Source organism: Taudactylus pleione, unplaced genomic scaffold (genome assembly GCF_031769625.1).
Source record: "Taudactylus pleione unplaced genomic scaffold, aTauple2 ptg000190l, whole genome shotgun sequence".
NCBI classification, from domain to species: Eukaryota; Metazoa; Chordata; class Amphibia; order Anura; family Myobatrachidae; genus Taudactylus; species Taudactylus pleione.
In genome coordinates this window covers 3,698,898-3,718,794 of record NW_028284592.1, presented here as the reverse complement: position 1 = coordinate 3,718,794, position 19,897 = coordinate 3,698,898, and the positions used below count along the sequence as shown (strand labels likewise).

Genomic DNA, 19,897 nt, shown 5'->3' with positions numbered 1-19,897 from the left:
ACAAAGTGTAGTTATAACTACATTTACATCATTTGAAGTACATTCTATCAGGACTTTCACCTCTTTCTCTCTGCGCATTGCTGCTATCGCCTGCCTGGGCCACCTCAACAATTTCTGGAACATTTTTCTGCCTGGCTCCCTCACTTCCTATCCTCAGACATCTCCACCATCATTATGGGTGATTTCATCCCCATTGACAGTCCACAATCTCCTCGTGCCTCCAAACTACTCTCTTTAACCTCCTCTCTTGGCCTCTCCCAATGGACTGACTCCTCCACTCATCAGGATGGCCACTGCCTTGATCTTGTATTCACCAGACTATGGGGGTCAGTCAGACCCACTCGCAAGCGGCAGTACGCTCGCAAGTGGGTCGATGTTCCCCACTGCGCATGCGCGAGACCCGGACTGCGACAGCCAAGCTGTCGCTCCGGGTCTCGCACCAAAGGGGGCGTGCTGTCGATGGTGACTGACAGCACACCCCCTTTGGTGGGCATGCCGAGGGCGTGCCTGCCAGACGGAGGCGTTCCCATGGGAACGCCTACCGTCTGAAGCCGGCCCCACTGACATCACTAGTGATGTCAGTGGGAGTGATTTTGGCTCTGATAGAGCCAAAATCACTCCAGGACTTGTGGCTGGGAAACCCTACCGCAGGGTTTCCGTCGCAAGTCCGATGGTCGCGATGGTCAAGACCATCGCAACCATCTTTTTGGACGCTCGTATATGCTGTGGGTGGTCACCCACAGCTATACGAGCGTCCAGGAGGACGCTCCATTTTAATGGAGGAGGGCCCTGATTCAGAGCGAGCGCTCTGGTCAGAGCGTCCGGCTCTGAATCAGGCCCTATGCTCAGATTCTGATTTCACTAATGCTCCTTTCCCTCTCTCAGATCACAACCTTATCACCTGCACACTCTCCTCCATTACATCAACCTCAATGTCATTGAAATCAACCAAATCTCCTAAAACCCGCATAAATATTAATGTTATTAACTTTCAACAACTATCTACCTCTTTACAACAACAACTCTCACCAATTCTACATCCACTTCTCCTGAGACTGCTGAATCACACCTAAACCAGATTCTAGAAAAAGCCCTTGATGAAGTAGCTCCAGCTACCCATCACACACCACGTAGACTTAGACATCAACCGTGGCATTCTAATTTAACAAGGCATCTACAAAAACTCTCACGTAAAGTAGAACGTCAGTGGCGAATGTCTCGTACTCCAAGTGACTTTCTCACATATAAGACTATCTACAACTCTTATTGTACTGCTCTAGACACTGCCAAACAAACATATTTCCAATCTCTAATCTTTGCTCAAGCCTCTAACCCCAAGTGACTTTTTAATACATTTAAACTGCTTCTTACCCCTCCCTCACCTAAGCCACCTGCTACTATCTGTGCACAAGATCTTGTTTCCTATTTCAAGGACAAGACTGATAAGATCTGAAATGAAATGGTATGCTCTTCCTCAGCTATTGACCTGCTCAATTCCCTACCTGAACCCTCTGGCACATTCTCTTCATTTGACCCCACAAATGATGAAGTATCTACACTCTTCTCATCCTCCTACTCTATTACCTTTCCTCTAGATCCTATACCCTCACAAATCAGTAAAGCTCTGTCTCTAGTACTCATCCCAACCCTAACTAAAATCTGTAATCTCTCTCTTTATACTGGCATCTTTCCATCAATGTTCAAGCATGCAGTGATTACTCCCATTCTGAAAAAACAAAATTCTGACCTAACACCGTCCTATCTCCCAGCTCCCATGCCTCTCCAAGCTACTTGAGAGACTTGTCTACACCTGCCTCACACACTTTCTTAACTCAACACAACTTATTGGACCCACTTCAGTCTGGCTTTCGTTCCCAACACTCCACGGATACAGCACTGACTAAGGTAGTAAATGATCTGGTCACTGCCAAGGCTAAAGGTCATTATTTACTTCTAATTCTTCTAGATCTCTCTGCTGCTTTTGACACTGTTGACCACTCTATTCTCATACAAAACTACAATCCCTAGGTCTTAAGGACAAAGCTCTTTCTTGGTTCTCATCCTACCTATCTGATCGCTCTTTTACTGTTTGTTTTTCTGATTCTGCCTCCTCTTAGCTATCAGTTGAAGTACCGCAAGGCTCTTCTTAGGTCAACTGCTATTCTCAATCTATACCACCTCTCTTGGCAAACTAATCCACTCTTTTGGATTTCAGTGCGGATGATACTCAGATCTACCTATCCTCCCCAGATTTATCACCATCTGTATTGGTCCATGTCACTGAATGTCTTTCTGCTATTTCATCTTGGATGTCATCTCGCTACCTGAAACTTAATATTTCTAAAACAGAATTAATTATATTTCCACCAGCCAATAACAGTTACCAACCTGATCTCTCGATCTCTGTTGATAACTCGACCCTTCCCCAAGAGCTCGCTGCCTAGGTGTCATACTTGACTCTGAACTGTCCTTTGTTTCCCACTTTCAATCTATCTCAAAATCATGTTACATACATCTAAAAAAACATATCCAAAATTCAATCATATCTCACACAAGACACTGCAAAAACTCTAATCCACGCACTCATTATTTCCCGCATTTACTATTGCAATAGTCTCATTACTGGCCTTTCCAAAAACAGGCTATCGCCATTACAATCCATTATGGATGCAGCTGCGAGGCTTATCCTCCTGGCCAAACGATCATCGTCTGCTGCACCGCTCTGTCAGTCCCTCCATTGGCTGCCAGTTTTCTACCGTATTCAATATAAAATACTTTTACTTACACATAAGGCTATTAACCAAACCACACCAACATACATCTCTTGACTCATTTCAAAATATCTCCCAACCCAACCTCTCCACTCAGCACAAGATCTGCATTTATCATCCCCACGCATTACTTGCTCCCATTCACGGTTACAGGACTTTCTTTGTGCTGCACCCACTCTATGGAATGCAGTTACCACGCACAATAAGACTTTCCTCTAGTCTCCAATCCTTCAAGCGTTCCCTGAAAACTCACCTCTTCAGGGAAGCTTATCAGATTCCAGAACCCCCCACATAACCTTCATAACTTCCATATCTAATTACATCCCCTTTCACAGTCCACACATAACCTCACACATTGTCTTTCTTTCACATCCTCCTGATATTTGTCCGACATTCCTGTGTGACTAGATCATGCAGCCCACCAAGAAACTCTGCATTCTGGTTGGATCAAAATGCAATATATAGCACCTATCCTTGTGTATCAATGCCTATTTCCCTATAGATTGTAAGCTTACGAACAGGGCCTTCCTACCTATATATCTGTCTGTTATTACCCAGTTTTGTTTTATTTATGTTTCCAATTGTAAAGCGCAAAGGAATATGCCCCGCTATATAAGAAACTGTTAATAAATAAAATAAATAAATAAGACATTAGCACGCCCACTGTGTCTTGCCGTGCGATCAGGGTATGTATTTAGATACCCACCAGCCTGACACAAGATGCCCACTTCCCCTTAGTAACATACGTCATCTCCAGGAAGTGTACGAAACAATCGGTAGCATTGGACCCATATGCAGCACTTGTGGCTGACCATACCCTACCGCATGCACTGTGAGTGCTGCAGTGGGTAATTCAGCCATGTGAGGTGTACGCTGATGATGCGTCTTAATTATGCACACCCCTGAAACAGACATGCCTGCGTTTGCACCAACACCCCCCCGTTACCATCGACCACCCCCTGTCATCACCCTCAAACGGCACATCCTGTCACACATGCTTGCGGTGCGTCTGTGTACAGGGTGCGATCGCTTGGCGATTGCATGGACTGTTATGCGCACTTCGTCTGATATGCATGCGCAGATTGCAAACATCGGCAGGCTACATGCGAACGCAGCCTAGCGAACGCGTCTGAATCAGGCCCTAAGTTCACTAGTGTACACATCCATATATAAAATTCATTGGTCCCGTAATAGCTGCATTTTTAGCAGGATGTATGTAGATGCTAAAATGTAACACACAAAAATTAAAGTGCTACAACTTTATTTTGTACATTTCTCAAGTAAATAATACATAAACAAAATCTATTTGCTGTCATAGAGATAGATCAATGAAGGACTTAATTTTGACATAACATCAGGTCATCTTAAACACACACATTCCGCAGCACATATCCTAACACACTGCTCCATGCTCCTTCCTCACTATCTACCCCATCTGTGTTGCTCCTGTCTGTCTGCCCCTCCCCTTTAGAATGTAAGCTCTCACAAGCAGGGCCCTCGTCCCTCACGTGCTTCTCCTCCCCCTACTTATAGTATAATTTACTCCTAACTCCCAAATTGGCACCTAACATTTGGTTGCTGAGGCCCTGCTGCTTATGTTATGCAGCAATGTTTATAAACCATGTCCTTGTCCAGCATTGTTTTGTATTACTATTAACTGTTTTTTTTGTGTGCTCATTTATGTACTGTGTAAGGCGCTGCAGAACCTTTGTGGCGCCATATAAATAAATGATAATAATAATAATTGGTCCATTTGTTTGTTGCATTCAGATACCTCTGCACAGATTGGGATGAAACAAACGCAAAGTGGTCCAGTTGGATCCTGGACAGTTTTTAGGGGGGCTAGGGTCCTGGTCGGACCTCCCGTTAGTGTACGCTAAGCAGACCCAGAGAGCCTGTTCTGGGCCTTCCACTGGATGGATTTGGACAACATCACATCATTTGGACGAAAACTTAAGAGTGGTAACATTGGATCCCAGAAGTCATACTAGGGGGTTGAGGTCCCGGCCGAACTTCCCACTGGTGTACACTGGGCAGAATTTTGACCTGGGAAGCCTGTTCTGTGCCTTCCACTGGATGGATTTGGATGAAAACTTCACAGAGTGGTGGCAATTGGTCTGGGGTGCCTAATGGAGTGGTAGGGGTCCCGGTCGGACCTCCTGTTGGTGTACGCCAGGCAGAACTTTGACCAGGGGACGCTGGTCAGAACTTTCACCTGGGCAGCCTGTTCTGGGCCTTCCATGCAATGGATTTGGATTAAAGCTTCACAGAAGGGTGGCAAATGGTCTGGGATGCCTAATGGAGTGATTGGGGTCCCGGCCAGACATCACAGTATGGTGCGCCGGGCAGAACTTTGACCCAGGGAGCCTGTTCTGGGCCATCCACTGGATGGATTTGGACGAGACAGTACATAATAAAACTTAATAATTTTACCTCTGCTAGTATATATATATATATATATATATATATATGTTACTGATGGGGCGCTTCAAATTTACACAACTTTACATGTAATTATCGTATAATGAAATGCAGTCTTTCCAGAGGCTTATAGGTCCTGGTTCTTTTCTTTTGAAGAGGCAGTTTCCAGTTACACTGGAGTGTGGCAGTTGGACTGAGAGGTACAAGTACAAATTCAGTTTTACACTTTTGATCCATTGAATCGACTATTATATGGTCAGACATTAACTACGAATATCGTTATGTAAACACCAGTTATGAGGTTTCACATTATCTGATTCAGAAAATCGTCTCGTATACGGTCAGATGTATATATGTACACATCGGTTTTTGAAATTTACACCTGAAGAAGTCTCAGAATGAGACGAAACGTGTAGGGTTTTAAGTGAAAGGTGGACACTGTATTTGAGCATCCCCTTGATTGGAAGGTGTAGGAAATTTTCTTCAAAGAGTGGAAGGTTACATATTATCATAAATTGTGTAAGATATATTGTCCATATGATACATTGTTAAATTTTAAATAAAGGAATATTTCAATGTTTAATTTCTATTAATGTTGGCCTTGTGCCTATTTTTTGGATGTTTCTTGGTACGAGGGTATCTTTTTTAGAGCCTCGAGGAGGATTTAGACAAGCTCACTTTTATTTTATGGACTAATTTTATCAATATAGAAAACAAGTAGGAACATCGGCAAAACTGCCTCTTCAAAAGAAAAGAATCAGGACCTATAAGCCTCTGGAGAGACTGCATTTCATTATACGATAATTACATGTAAAGTTGTGTCAATTTGAAGCTCCCCATCAGTAACCAAGTTTTACTTTTCTTAAGATCAGTCCTACTAACAGAGGACTTATTGAAGGGAGCTGCTGTGTCTAATTTTAATAGCGCAGGCTAGGATATATTGTGATATATATATATATATATATATATATATATATATATATAAAATCAGATGTCCTGACTGACTGACTCATCAACGCCCAGCCCAAACCCCTAGAAACATGAAAATCTGGGAGTATATTCCTTCCATGACGTAGGTGCCCACTAAGAAGGGATTTTTTTAAATTCGACTCTTAAGTGGGTGAAAAGGGCTAAAATGTTTCCTCCCCCTGTGCAATGTCCTGCCTGACTATCTTATCGTGGCTGTAGCACTGTTCATATTCAAACACCAACTGTGAATCCAAGTGCTGCCAAACATCACTGGCAGTTGGTGTTGCTCCCCTATTTGAATAGTGAGGGAAGGGACTGTGTTAATACAGAGGGGAGAGAAGAAAATGTGTTACTATACAGGTGAGGGAGGGGAATGTCAAATGTGTTATTATGTGGTGAAGGAAGGGAATGTGTTACAACACAGGCGAGGGAGTAGAATGTGTTCCTACAGGGGTGTGCAGGAGTAATGTGTTTTACAGAGGTGAGGGAGGGGAATGTTGTACTACAGGGGTGAGCAAAGGTAATGTGTTACTATAGAGGTGAGGGAGCGGAATGTGTTACTCCAGAGGCGAGGGAGGGGAATGTGCTACTCCAGAGGTGAGGGAGGGAAATAAGTTACTACAGGTGCGAGTGAGGGTAATGTGCTACTACAAGTGTGAAGGAGGGATTGTATTTTTACACAGGTAAGGCAATATCGAATGTGTTACAACACAGGTGACGGAGGGATAGGTGTTACTACTGAGGTGAGGGAGTGGAATGTGTTAGTACACAGATGAGAGAGGGTAAGTCTCACTATAATTATGCATTTACCGTAGAGGTGAAGGATTAATGTGTTGGAAATGGAAACAGTAAATATCTATGGTATACCTGGGTGAAATCAGGTACATCAGCTAGTCTGTCTGTCAGTCTGTCTATATCTATATCTATATATATATCTATATATATATATATATATATATATAAACAATCAGATGTTCTGACTCACTGACTGATTGACTCATCAATGCCCGGCCCAGACCCCTGGACCTAGAAACATGAAAATCGGGGAGTATATTCCTTCCATGACTTAGGTGCCCACTAAGAAGTGATTTTTAAAACTTTGCTTCCTAAGGGATTTTTTGAAATTCGACTCCTAAGGGGGTGAAAAGGGCTAAAATGTTTCCTCCCTGTGCAATGTCCTGAATGACTCACTAATCATGGCTGCAGCACAGGTCAATATTCGAATAGGGGAACCACACCAACTGTTACCCAAACTGCGCCAAATATCACTGGCAGTTGGTTTGGCTCCCCTATTTGAATATTGAACTGTGCTGCAGATCCACATCTGGAGCCACCACTAGCTGTATGATTGTGAAACAGACAGCACTGCAAAGGGGTAAAATGTGTTTTAACAGATTCCTCAATAGCTCTTAGGTGATAGGTGAGGGAGAGTAATGTGTTAGTATAGGTGTGAGGGAAGGAATGTGTTACTATAGAGGTGAGAGAAGAAAAGGTGTTACAACAACAGTAGGACCACAGAGTTGAGGGAGGGGAATGTGTTACTATAGAGGTGAGGGGGGGATCTGTTACTACACTGGTGAGGGAAGGGAATGTGTTACTATAGAGGTTTGGGAGGGGAATGTGTTACTACAGAAGTTTGGGAGGGGAATGTGTTAATACACAGGTGAGGGAGGGCAATGTCAAATGTGTGACTACAGGGTGAGGGAAGGGAATGTGTTACAACACGGGCGAGGGAGGGGAATGTGTTACTACAAGGGTGAGGAAAGGGAATGTCAAATATGTTACTACAGAGGTGACAGAAGGTAATTTGTTACTACAGAGGTGAGGGAGGGGTATAAATTACTACAGGGCTGAGTGAGGGGAATGTCAAATGTGTTACAACATGGACAAGGGAGGGAGATGTCTTACTATAGCAGTGAAGGAGGGGATGCATTACTATAGAGGTGTAGGATTAACGCGTTACTGGAGTGGTGAGATGGAAATGGAAACATTAAATATCTAAGTCCTATGCAGGTGAAACCGGGTACATCAGCTAGTAAAAAATAAGAGTACATCCTATTAACAGACTTCAGACTAGGAACCAGTGATAACACTGGGAGATGATGTACAAAAGTTCCTAGTGAACTGATTTAGAAAATGATCTACACAAAATGACTGCCTTCACTATGAGTAGACGTGTATAACTCAGTAAAGAAATAATAGTTTTTATTTAATATATTTTGTCATGTGATATCAGATAGAGGCCCATGGATTATGTAACTTAAAGTCGCCATGTCAAAATTGTACTACTATGACATGTAAATGATATGTATGTAACTAATCCATCCAGAGTCAAGTCCGTTACTGCTTTGTTTCTTTAATCTCAAAATAGTCTGTAGCATTGTGAAAGGAGACAGTAATAGAGTGTGGTAGCAAGTAGCGGGGTATTTGAGGTCATCAGGTGATTCATCCAGCATGCTAGTTTATATTGTGAAAGCGAAGCTTCAACAATATGGTAAAATGTAGTAATCACTCAACTGCATCTCAATCAGGTAATAAACTCTTTGGTCTCATACATACTGTGATTTTTGGCCGAAGAAGATAAAACTATGTAATTGTATTTCACCTATGGTATTAAAACAAGCCAGTAAGCACTTATATAAGTGTAATAACCTAATCCTAATAAAATAATACAAATGGTTAAGTAAACAATATTTTTCAGTGATTTAAGAAATACTCATGAAAGTACAAGTTCCATGAACATATTTCAGTAATGTGACTGCATAAAGTTATCATTAAAGACCAGTTATTATTTTAAAGTGTGATTCGCTGTATGCAAATATATATACGGAGCAGGCCAACTGACATGAGTTAAACATACAGCGTAACTGGCAGTGTAGATATTTACAGAAGATGGGAAATGCAGTTTTTATTTTTATAACTGAAACTACAAAGGAACTTGTGCTTTCGAGAGGAAAAAAGAAAGGGCACAAAATCATGAAGAACTGCAAAAAGCTTACATAGACATGCAGAGAAGAGGTAATATCACATAAAGACTTACATGACTGTTGAGAAGAGAGCTTCTGTGACTTGAAAGGCCGTCAGACTTTTGCAGGGTCTCAATCGCCATTTCAATCTGGTAATAGATGTCATTGAAAACAGGCTCAAGACAAGATAGCATTAAAAAGCAAAAGCATCATTGACAGACTGTTGAAAGTTTATCAGGAATGCTATTTAAAACTGCAGTCAACAAATACAAAGAGAACAAAAGAAAGATAACATGCATTTCATTAACCTAGCACCCGCCACCAAATCAAAGAAAGGAGGAGCCTTCAACACAGGAGTAACACCAATAACCAGGAACAGTACTGTACATAACACAGAAAGGGAATCACTGAGAAGTGTGTAACAAAAGAATGTGCTTTGATAGGTATGTTAACTAAAGTGAGAGGTTTTAGAAGTGGAGAAGTTGCCCATAGCAACCAATCAGATTCTACTTAACATTTATCTAGCACCTTCTAGAAGATAATAGTAAGAATCTGATTGGTTGCTATGGACAACAACTCCACTTCTAAAAACTCTCACTTTAGTAAATTTATTCCATAGTTTTATAACATAGGCTTTGCTTTGAAATCTAGCTTACACTTAGTCAATCAGAAAGAGCTTTCTGTATAGGACTCTAATTGTTACATAGCCTAAAGCTGGGTACACAATATTTTGGACAATTTGTTGCTTTGAGGTGAATCGGAACACCAAATCGTCCACATCGTCCAGTGTGTACTCACTATTTTGCGCTCTGGCGCTTGCAGCGAGTTAGTAGGTTAATTATCGGACCACGATAATTAACATAATGAATAGACCCCTATATGTGTAGGGATATATATATAGGGGCACCAAAATGGATATTTTGCCTCCCCAACCTAAAAACGTTTTGGCGCCCCTGTCTTCATACTATGGGTCTCATTCAGACCCAGTTGCAAGAGCCGATGCACTCGCAACCAGGTCGATGGTCCCCACAGAGCATGCGTATGACGGAGCCGGCTCCGTCGTGCCCATGTGCGAGACCCGGTTAGCGACGGGCACTATGTCGCTAGGGGTCTCGTAGCAGACGGGGCGAGCTGTCGATTTTGAGTGACAGCTCGCCCTGTTTGCTAGGCAGGCCGGGGGCGTGCCAGGCCAAACGGAGGCGTTCCGGTCGGAACGCTTGCCGTTTGGGGGCGGCCCCACTGACATCATTGATGATGTCAGTGGGGAACTTCCTGCTCAAACAGAGCAGGAAGTTCCCTGGGGCTTACGAGAGCCCAGACCCAACCTTAGGGTCTGGTCGCAAGCCCTGATGGTCGAGATGGTGATGACCATCGCGACCATGAACCTGATCGACCTGGAGGCAGTGCTTCAAAATAAGAAGTGCCCGCCCTCGTTCAAAGTGAGTGATCGCTTCTTGCGATCGACTCTGAATGAGGGCCTATATTCTCTACAGTGCCACTGCAAAGGGGAAGACACTTTGGTGATTGACTATTAGGTCTGAGTTGTATACTTTTGCAAAATATGCAAATTACCCTAATACTGCAAACCAGAAGACATTTTAAAACAAGAACCTATAATGAGATATAAAACTAGCGTTTTTTTCGCTATTTATAAACCAAAGTAACATTTTATTCTTTGACTGTTTTATTAAATATCATAGGGTAGTAAGTGAAGAAGGCCAATAGGATAAATTACACATTATTTAAAGCCAATTCTATAACTCTGATCTCTACAAGAGTTACAGGGTTGGGCATGATATCCTGGCGGTGACCATCTAGACTAGGGGTGGGGAACCTTTTTTCTGCCGAGGGCCATTTAGATATATATAACATTATTTGCGGGTCACAACCCCTCAGTGTGATGTCACAAGGGGGTGGGGCTACAATCACCGACAGTGGAGTAACTAGGGTATTTGGAGCCCAGGGCAAATTTAAAAATGGAGATCCCCCCACACCCTATGTGCGCGTGTGGCGAAAAATGGGTGTGGACACTTAAAAATGGGGCGTGTCAACATGACACACACCCCTTTATTGTCACTCTGAACATCCCTTTCCATATGCACCTTAACCCTAGAAGTGCCCCTTATACAGTCCCCAGTATGCAATGTGCCCAGTTGTGGTCCCTCTTATGCAGGCCCATAGTAGTGCCCCTTATACAGTAACCCCAGTAGTGGTCCCCCTTATGCAGCCCCCATTAGTTCACCTTATACAGTAACCCAGTAGTGGTCCCCCTTATGCAGCCCCTCATTAGTTCACCTTATTCAGTGCCCCCAGTAGTGGTCTACCTTATGCAGTGCCCCATGTAGTGGTCCCCCCTATGAAGTGCCCCCAGTAGTGATCCCCCTTATATAGTGCCCCCAGTAGTGGTACCCCTTATATAGTGCCCCCAGTAGTAGTCCCCCCCTATGCAGTGCCTCCAGTAGTGGTACCCCCTATGGAGTGCCCTTTATATAGTGCCCCCAGCAGTAGTCCCCCCCATGCAGTGCCCCCAGTAGTGGTCTCCCTTATGCAGGCCCCCAGCATTAATCCCCCCCTATCCAGTGCCCCTTATATAGTGACCCCTGTAGTGGTCCTCTCTATTTAGTGCCCCCAGTAGTGGTCCCCCCAGTGTGGTGCCCCTTGTGCCCCTAGTAGTAAGCCCCTTGTATAGTGCCCCCAGCAGTAGTCCCCCCACATGCAGTGCCCCCAGTAGAGGTCCCCCTTATACAGTGCCCCCTGTAGTGGTCCCCTAGTAGTAAGTCCCTTATATAGTGTCCCCAGTTGTAGTTTCCCTTGTGCCCCTAATCCACGCTCCGGCACATCAGTCCTCCAGGGCTGGCGCGCTCTGCATCATGGGAGAGATTTCATGACATCTCTCCCATTACCCACTGCAAGAGCCGGAAGGCTGAGCTCATGCGTGAGCTCCAGCCCAGCTCTTGCAGTGGGCGCTGCAGCAGTCAATGAAAGTCTGTCTGACTCTCCTTGGCTGCTGGTTAACACACACACATCGCTGCCGCATGGCGGTGATGTGTGTGCAGCAGCAGCCAATGAGCGTCTGTCTGACTCATTGGCTGCTGGTTAGCACACGCATCGCTGCTGCGCGGCAATGATGTGTGTGCAGCAGCAGCCAATGAGAGTCTGTCTGACTCTCATTGGCTGCTGGTTAACACACACATTGCTGCCACGCTGGCAGCGATGTGTGTGTTATACTGCACAGCCTATGCCCGCCTCCTGACGCTATTCGGTAAGCGCTCAGGGGGAGGGAATGGGCTCGGCCGTGCAGTACAGGACCAGCGCTGGGCGCAGGGAAGCCTAGCGCCGGTCCTGTGTAAATGTGTAGCGCTGACCGCACACACTGCGGTCGGCACTATACTGCCTAACTAGGGCGGGCCGGTACTGTGGCTTGCGGTGCCCAACACACACATCCCCCTCACCCCCCCGCCAGTCATACGGCACCATGGGCACACGGTCTGCTCGACCCCCCTTAGTTACGCCACTGATCACCGGTGATCACAGCAATGCCCAGAGCAACCTGAGGGTGCTCCGGGGAGCTGTAAGGGCAGCAGTGTGGCTGTCTGAAGCGTCAGGTGGCTCTGCTGCATAGATTCTGGCTGCAGGGTGCCATTCTAGGCACCCTGCTAGCCGGATGAGGCGAGCAGTAAAAAGCTCAGAGGGCCAGTCCAAATGATTTCACGGGCCTTATACGGCCCCTGGGCCTGAGGTTCCCCATCCCTGATCTAGATGGTCAAAATCCAGATGAATTTTTGGTGAGTATTCCAACCCTAACCCACACTTCCCGCAGCCTAGCCCTAACCATCCCTTTTTGGCACCCTAACCGTCCCCTACGGCAGCCTAAACCTCCCCTAGAGCCTAACCCTAATAGTTACCGTCAGAATTTGTCAGTACTTTGACCGCTAAGCTTCTGCTGCCGATGTTGTGACCTTTGGGATGGTCACCGCTGGGATCCTGACTAAATTCCAAGTTACACGTGTCCAAATTCAATTATCCTCAAATCAAAAGGATTTTGCAATGAAGCCGCACCATGCCACACACTTTTGCACAAAATATGCATCTCATTGGCATAATTCAAAAGTACAATGCAGGGGTACCATGGATACTGGCGCTGGCATTGAATACAGCTGCTGTGTGCGACTCAAAAGATAACAGAGAACCAATACAAATGAGCCATGCCATGCATCGCTGTTCTAAATCTGTGACTTTATACCAAATCCTTTGTGACAAGAGTACTAAGTGTAGTATTACTAAGTGCCTAGGACACTACATGCGACTTTGAATGCAGATACAATGAGAATAATATGCTATATTGAGAAAAGAAAAATGAAAATCAGGGAATCGCTACATGTGTGGACCACCCCATGTGTCTCACCCTATATGGCGCATAAAGGATAGGTGTGAGGACACATCTGTTTAGAGAGACAGCATGGTGGCATAGTGGTTGGCACTTCTGATTCTCAGTATGCACAATGAACACATCAAAATGTATTAAAGGTTCTTATGCAAAAAAGTAATGTCTCAGGATCATGTCCAGTGAGAAACACCTAATGAGTTACATGGGATGTCCTTTAATCCGTCAGCACTGCAACAAGAGGTGAAATAGAGGCATGTTCTAAGTAACTATTTTGAGTGCACCTCCCATCCCCATAACAGGAGACATTTAATGTCAATACCCCTGCCATTGGGAGATGCTCATCCTCCCAGCGACTGTCGAACATCTTTTCTCAGACACATTTCAAAGCATACAATCAATGTCATGTAAAACTGTAACTGTACATGCTATCTAAAATAAAGCATTAGAAAATAAATTAATTCATCATAATTGCTCTATTTCTGTAGATTGATCAATCTTTTTTTTAAAAAACTGTACACCTGAGACATCCAACCATCATTATCTTAATGAGGAAATATGCACATTCTCAGACTCGATTAGTAAGGCGTTAGAAGATTTTGGAGGTGATACTGTATGTTGTGTTTTATAGAAAAAGAAACATTAAGACAAGGTGATTTATACCTCTTTCTACCTAACATATCCAATCTGATTTACATCTGCACAACTGACAAGTGAAGTAGAATTTCCGAGCTGAATTTTAGTAGTGTAAGTGGGAAGTGCTGAAAGGGCTGAGCGGTGTCTGGGAGACATTGCTTGATGATGCACTACACCACTATGTCGCCTCAGCTTACTCTACTTGTGTTTTGACAGAAGCACCACAGAAGAGAAGAGGAGAGTGGGCTAACGTAATAGGTTTTCAGACAGGTAGCTCATTGAGAGTGAAAGGAAAAGGAAATAGGGCAGTGTTAGAGAGCATTCTATGTAATGCTGAGGGAATTGACACTAACATGCTGCCAGTATAGCCCAGCTCTGAATACCTTTTACAATGTTTAGCCTGTCAGTAATAATCACTTCTTCAAGAGGGTGATCATCAAACATGCAAAAATGTTAAAGATGCTATCAATCAGTGTATTTAGTTTTGCATAGATCTAAATATGTATTAGAATATATCATATTAATCTATGTTGTACCTTACTATAGATATATGTAATTTGAATTGGGAATTATTCTCCTTGGAGCCATAATTTGTCTATTTATTTAAGCTCTCCTGTGTCAAACATAACCACAACACAGATGATGATGTAAAAGGTTCCTTTGGTTACCTAGGTCCACTCTTTTCAATTGATTTGTTCCAGACTTGTTTTTTTTTTAAATCCAATAATCTTATATGCAGTCTGTTCTATGAAAATGTATGAAGGTTCATTGCAACAGATTACTAGCAATGGTAGGAGAATGGCGGAGCTCTTGCTAGATAATTTAAGCTTACAAAATCTGCTAAATATAGCTGTAAACATGGGTTTTCTTTTTAATTAAACAAGTACCAAATTACTTAACAAAAATTAAAGTTAAACGAAAACATAGCAGCTAATCATAAATATATGGGGATAGTGTAATAGTGTAATACTAGTATGATGGCAAAAAAGTCTGTAGTTCACTGGTAAATATCTCTTCTATCAGTCTTTGGTTGAATGATGAGAAGATTGAAAACATGACTAGTGCTAATTCAAGAAAGCAATTAATTTGAAATATCACTATAATCCAATTATTTGTTATTATTTTTATGGGGTTTCAACAAATCTGTACAGGCCATATTAGAATATCTTTGGAGGATAAGCAATAATTTATCTCTTTTCAGTTTATTTGCTTTGCTTTGCCATTAGAAAATACACTTTAATGTCACCACTTTTCAGGGAGAATGAAGCATTGACTCAATGAGCTGTAGGGATACCAACAAATTTAACAACATCGGTCTGAGATACGTTTTATGTCTACTATAGAAGTATATTCATTAAATCAAATACAAAGGTATATTTAGATCTGTTTTTCCTAAAATTTGCTTAATTTCCTCTGTCTTTGGTTATACTATACTTATTTGTTTTATTTTTTCCACTATACATCTTTAGACATAAAACCTACATTTTTAAAACAACAACATCAATATTAAAAATAAAGCCTATAATCATTAAGCAATAATTTAAGTAGAGATGTAAGGAAAGTACTCAAAAAGAATTTGCTAAGGGCGGTTTTGTAAGTGGTTTACAAACAGCCCCATAATACATTGCGTGGATTGTGGTTTCAGATCAGATGGGTTTGATTGATGTACTTTGCGGTTTGCCTTAAATAAATTGCATGGTTTACAAATGTCACATTAAAATTGCAGGTTAGTAAATCTCCCTCAAAGTTGCTTTTTAGAATACAGTATGTACAAAATATGGAGAACTTTTGTATCCAGGTGGTTTGGATGGAGCTTGCTGTGTGTAACTGTTGAACTAACAAAATACTGTACAAGGAAACTAATAGGCAAAGGCACATACAATATAAACATGTACAGAGCTCTACAATTAAACTGCTATAATGGACCAAAGCAGAGTATGTAATGGCAAATAATTATGTCTGCAGATGTATTTCTTCAGCCACTTGCCATTGTAGGAGAGAGCTGAATGAGTGCTTGGCTATGGTAATAATGTTTACCTGCTGTATATTGCCATGATAACATTAAAACCTATACTATAATTACACGTTTTTGTTTTTAGTTAGTTTTTTTTTGTTTTCTCCTCACTTGAAAGAAAAAAACAAAAAGATTGCAAAAAGACATTTCAAAAATAGATTTTTTTAAGCCACTGTGAGCTTTATAATAACTTTTAAGAGCTGCAGACCTAACCTTACACTTTTAGAATTACAGCAGATAATAAAAAGATGATAGCACATTTTGAGCTAAATCTGAGTGTAATTAGGTTCCTGTGTAATAAGACAGAATATTTATTCAGTGATGCATTCATCTTTAAAGATTCTTTTTCATTATACCAACAACATGATTCATTTCATTTCACTATCAATTGGGAATGTGACCTTTTACATTTAATAATCCTTTATTTAACCTTCTGCTGTACAGGAAAAATGAAATGCAGTATCACAGCATGATAGGTTGCAAGCAATCTAGATCATTTGGGTATTTCTATATAATTTAAAAGTATGAGGAAAATGTTCCAATTAAATATGTCTCAAACTCAAAAGGTGAGAAGCTCTATTCTGCACAGGTATAAAAAGTTATATAATGTACAAAAATGTGATCGAGAATGTAATTATGTTCCTATATGAATTAATGGTTTATAAATGAATCATTTTGTAGTGCAATTTATACAATGACCGTATTTCTAGTCTAGTAAAACACAGACTCAAAGGCAATATAATGCATTGTTTAATATAGTTAACCCATTGAATAATGCAGGGCAGGTGCTACCACTAAGTGAAACTAGACCACCAGGGATTGGGAAGTGGACAAAAACACTGAATAATTGACAGTGTCAATCATTCAGCGTCAATATTTATCCAATGGTGGCACCCACATTGACCGCCAACCGCTGACATGGTGACATGGACTGGCAGCTGCAGGCAGTTTCTAATAAGTAGGGAGTGTGCTAATGGGCTATAATGTAACTGTACATTATCATATTCCCATGAAGTGAAGAAGCCACCCTGTCCAAACTCCACACAAGGATAGAATTGTTACTTGTATCTTTCCCATATTCCTGAGCTGCTATTATTTACATTGATTCTTTTACAATAGGGACTGACTAGGCCATACAGCTTCACTGAATTGGGGACTGTTTTTTAACTCCTGAGCACCTGGTTTTTTATATATTGTTCAAAGGATAGAATCATGGTGGAGGCCCGGGGTGCATTCCTGGTGCACTTGCCAGCACTGAATAGAGAAGATAGCAGCGCACTATTAAGCCCTAAATATTGAGTCAACACACAAAAAAAACCAAAGCACTGCAGCAAAATGTCAACTAAATCTAATTAACCACTCTTGAATTCATGAATAGTGCTTCCATATGGATATCTAGTGTACTGTATATGCGCAAAAATCTACCTGCTAATTGACTGTCATTGTATCGCTGTTTATTGTCTCTAATTGACAGAAAGAGAGAAATATCTAATTGTGCACATACGGCTCTTTGGATACCATTTGGCTTTTATATTATGCAAACTTTTATAAGTATTACAGTATATCTCAGCTTTTTAGGAGGGATATTATGGCCTAACTATCAATACTTGGGTCCAGCATGCAGTTTGTTCATCTTAACTTTGGTTTAATTATTTATGAAAAGAGAGATAATTTATCCTACATATAAAGGTTTTCTGATACAATTTGGATTTTATATTATTTCCCACTTTTGCTGCAAAGGACGCCTGATTTTATAAGGATAGATATTATTTACTAATGGTTTAATTGCCGGCTGCACTGCTAATTCTTAATTGATATCTTTTATTTAGAGTGTTAATATGTGTGTCATTTAGTACTGTTTATGAAATACCATAATAAATGTGTATTTACATAATTACGGATTACAGATTTGATAATTAGATTTAGTTGACTTTTGGCTATAGTGCTGTTTTTTTTATAGAATAATAATTTACTAGATTTAGTATTATTATTATTAGGTTTTATTTTGATTTTCTTTATATATATTTATTTTTCCTTATTTCTGCGCCTTGAGTGTTTTTTTCCGTTTCAAACCAAAAAATAACTAGCACTATCTGCTATGGTATTTAATGCATAATTAAATAAATAATGAGTACAATACACAATACTGTTTAGTATGGTATGTCTAAATTCACAGTATTAGAATCTATAAATCATCAATAAATAAGTTACACATGCAACTCTGCCAAAAAGCAAATCCATGTGAATGCATTTGAAAAATACATCTAACAATGTCATGTGGTGCTTCGCTTAGTTAACTCCGCAAGGACTGCCTAAAGTCGTGAGTCTCATGGACATTCCAGAGTAGGTAAGTATAACTTTACCCTACTGTAGTTGTTCTTCTTCTATTCTATATTTGTGTCTATATAAGTGCCACATCATTCATACTTTTCTAGATCTGACATCAATTGTAGCATGTCATATTTCTGCTGGTACCCATATTTGCATGATAATCAGCATTTTGCCTCTCTCTCATAAATGTGGACATTCCTGGCATGTTTCCCTATACTTAAACTATATACAAGTGCATATATCAAGCACATAGAGAAAAGAACATTTTTGTTAAACCTGAACACAAAAAGGAAGGTAAATTGGAGCAAAGAGAATGGCACACACACATATATATATATATATATATATATATATATAAATATATATATGTGTGTGTAATATATATATATATATATATATATATATATATATATTATATATATATATATATATATATATATATATAATCTATTTGTAGGATTTCATGCAGTATTTGTTTCAATAAATGGTTTAATCTGTGAAAAGTAGCTCCATGGTGACAAGCACTTGATGACAATTACCAAGGAAGAATGATGTGTGCTTGTTAGTTATCAGAAGGAAATGCACACAAGCTAGACTACTGTGACACTTGCAGTTGCTAAGGAGAAGGTCAACGGTCTGTTCACACATGTATCTTTTGTAAATTAAGTTTCAGAAAGCACTTACTGTTGCTGGAGAGGCACGGGTTGTGTGACTGACAGAGTGGCCTGAGTTTTCCATGGAGTTGCCAATCAGGTATGTTCCACCAGTGCTGCTAATGATTTGTCCTCCAGAGACCCCCATCTGAATTGCTCCAGTGCCCACCATATTGTGAGATGAAACAACAGTGGTCACCTGTGCAGATCCACCCTGCGTGTCAAAGTAACTACCCCCAGTATTTTGGCTGTACATCTGAGTTTCTGTGTAAGGGTATGTTGTTGTCCGACTTCAAGAAAGAAAGAATAGAAGAAGACACATATAACAACATTACATAATTTCATTGGATCTACAATAAATTGGTAATTTATAGCTTTTTGGGCACTGGTAAATACTACTTCTAAAACACAGTATAACACATGTTAAGCAGTTAAATACATTTTGAACGTTCATGCTTTGCCGTAACTGACTTTTTATTTTATGTAATGAAAAACTAAAAACTCAGTGATTCAAGACTAATCTTTTCAAAATTTCCAGGTAATAATGATGTATGTTAATGAATTTTAACGATTATTAGATGAGTGTGTCAAGGATATGAACACCTGTTATATTCAATCTTCATTTGCTGCAAGTCTATGTGCAACCAATTATGAATGGCCTTGAATAGAACAACCTGTCACCAATCAGATCATCAGTATGTTTACAGCAGGAAAGGAGTGTCCTGACCTTGTGGGACAATGTGACCTGTCCA

At 41.1% G+C, this 19,897-nt stretch overlaps 1 protein-coding gene across 1 annotated transcript in view; it reads right to left on the bottom strand.

Moving 5' to 3' along the window:
- Positions 1–19,897, bottom strand: part of RFX3 (regulatory factor X3) — a 374,165-nt gene that overhangs the window by 67,486 nt on the left and 286,782 nt on the right. The window contains exons 5-6 of the mRNA XM_088476634.1: positions 19,177–19,435; positions 9,202–9,276 (exon numbers count right to left, since the gene is read on the bottom strand). Of these exons, the coding sequence (XP_088332760.1) occupies positions 9,202–9,276; positions 19,177–19,435 (334 nt within the window). The remainder of the gene's footprint in view (positions 1–9,201; positions 9,277–19,176; positions 19,436–19,897) is intronic.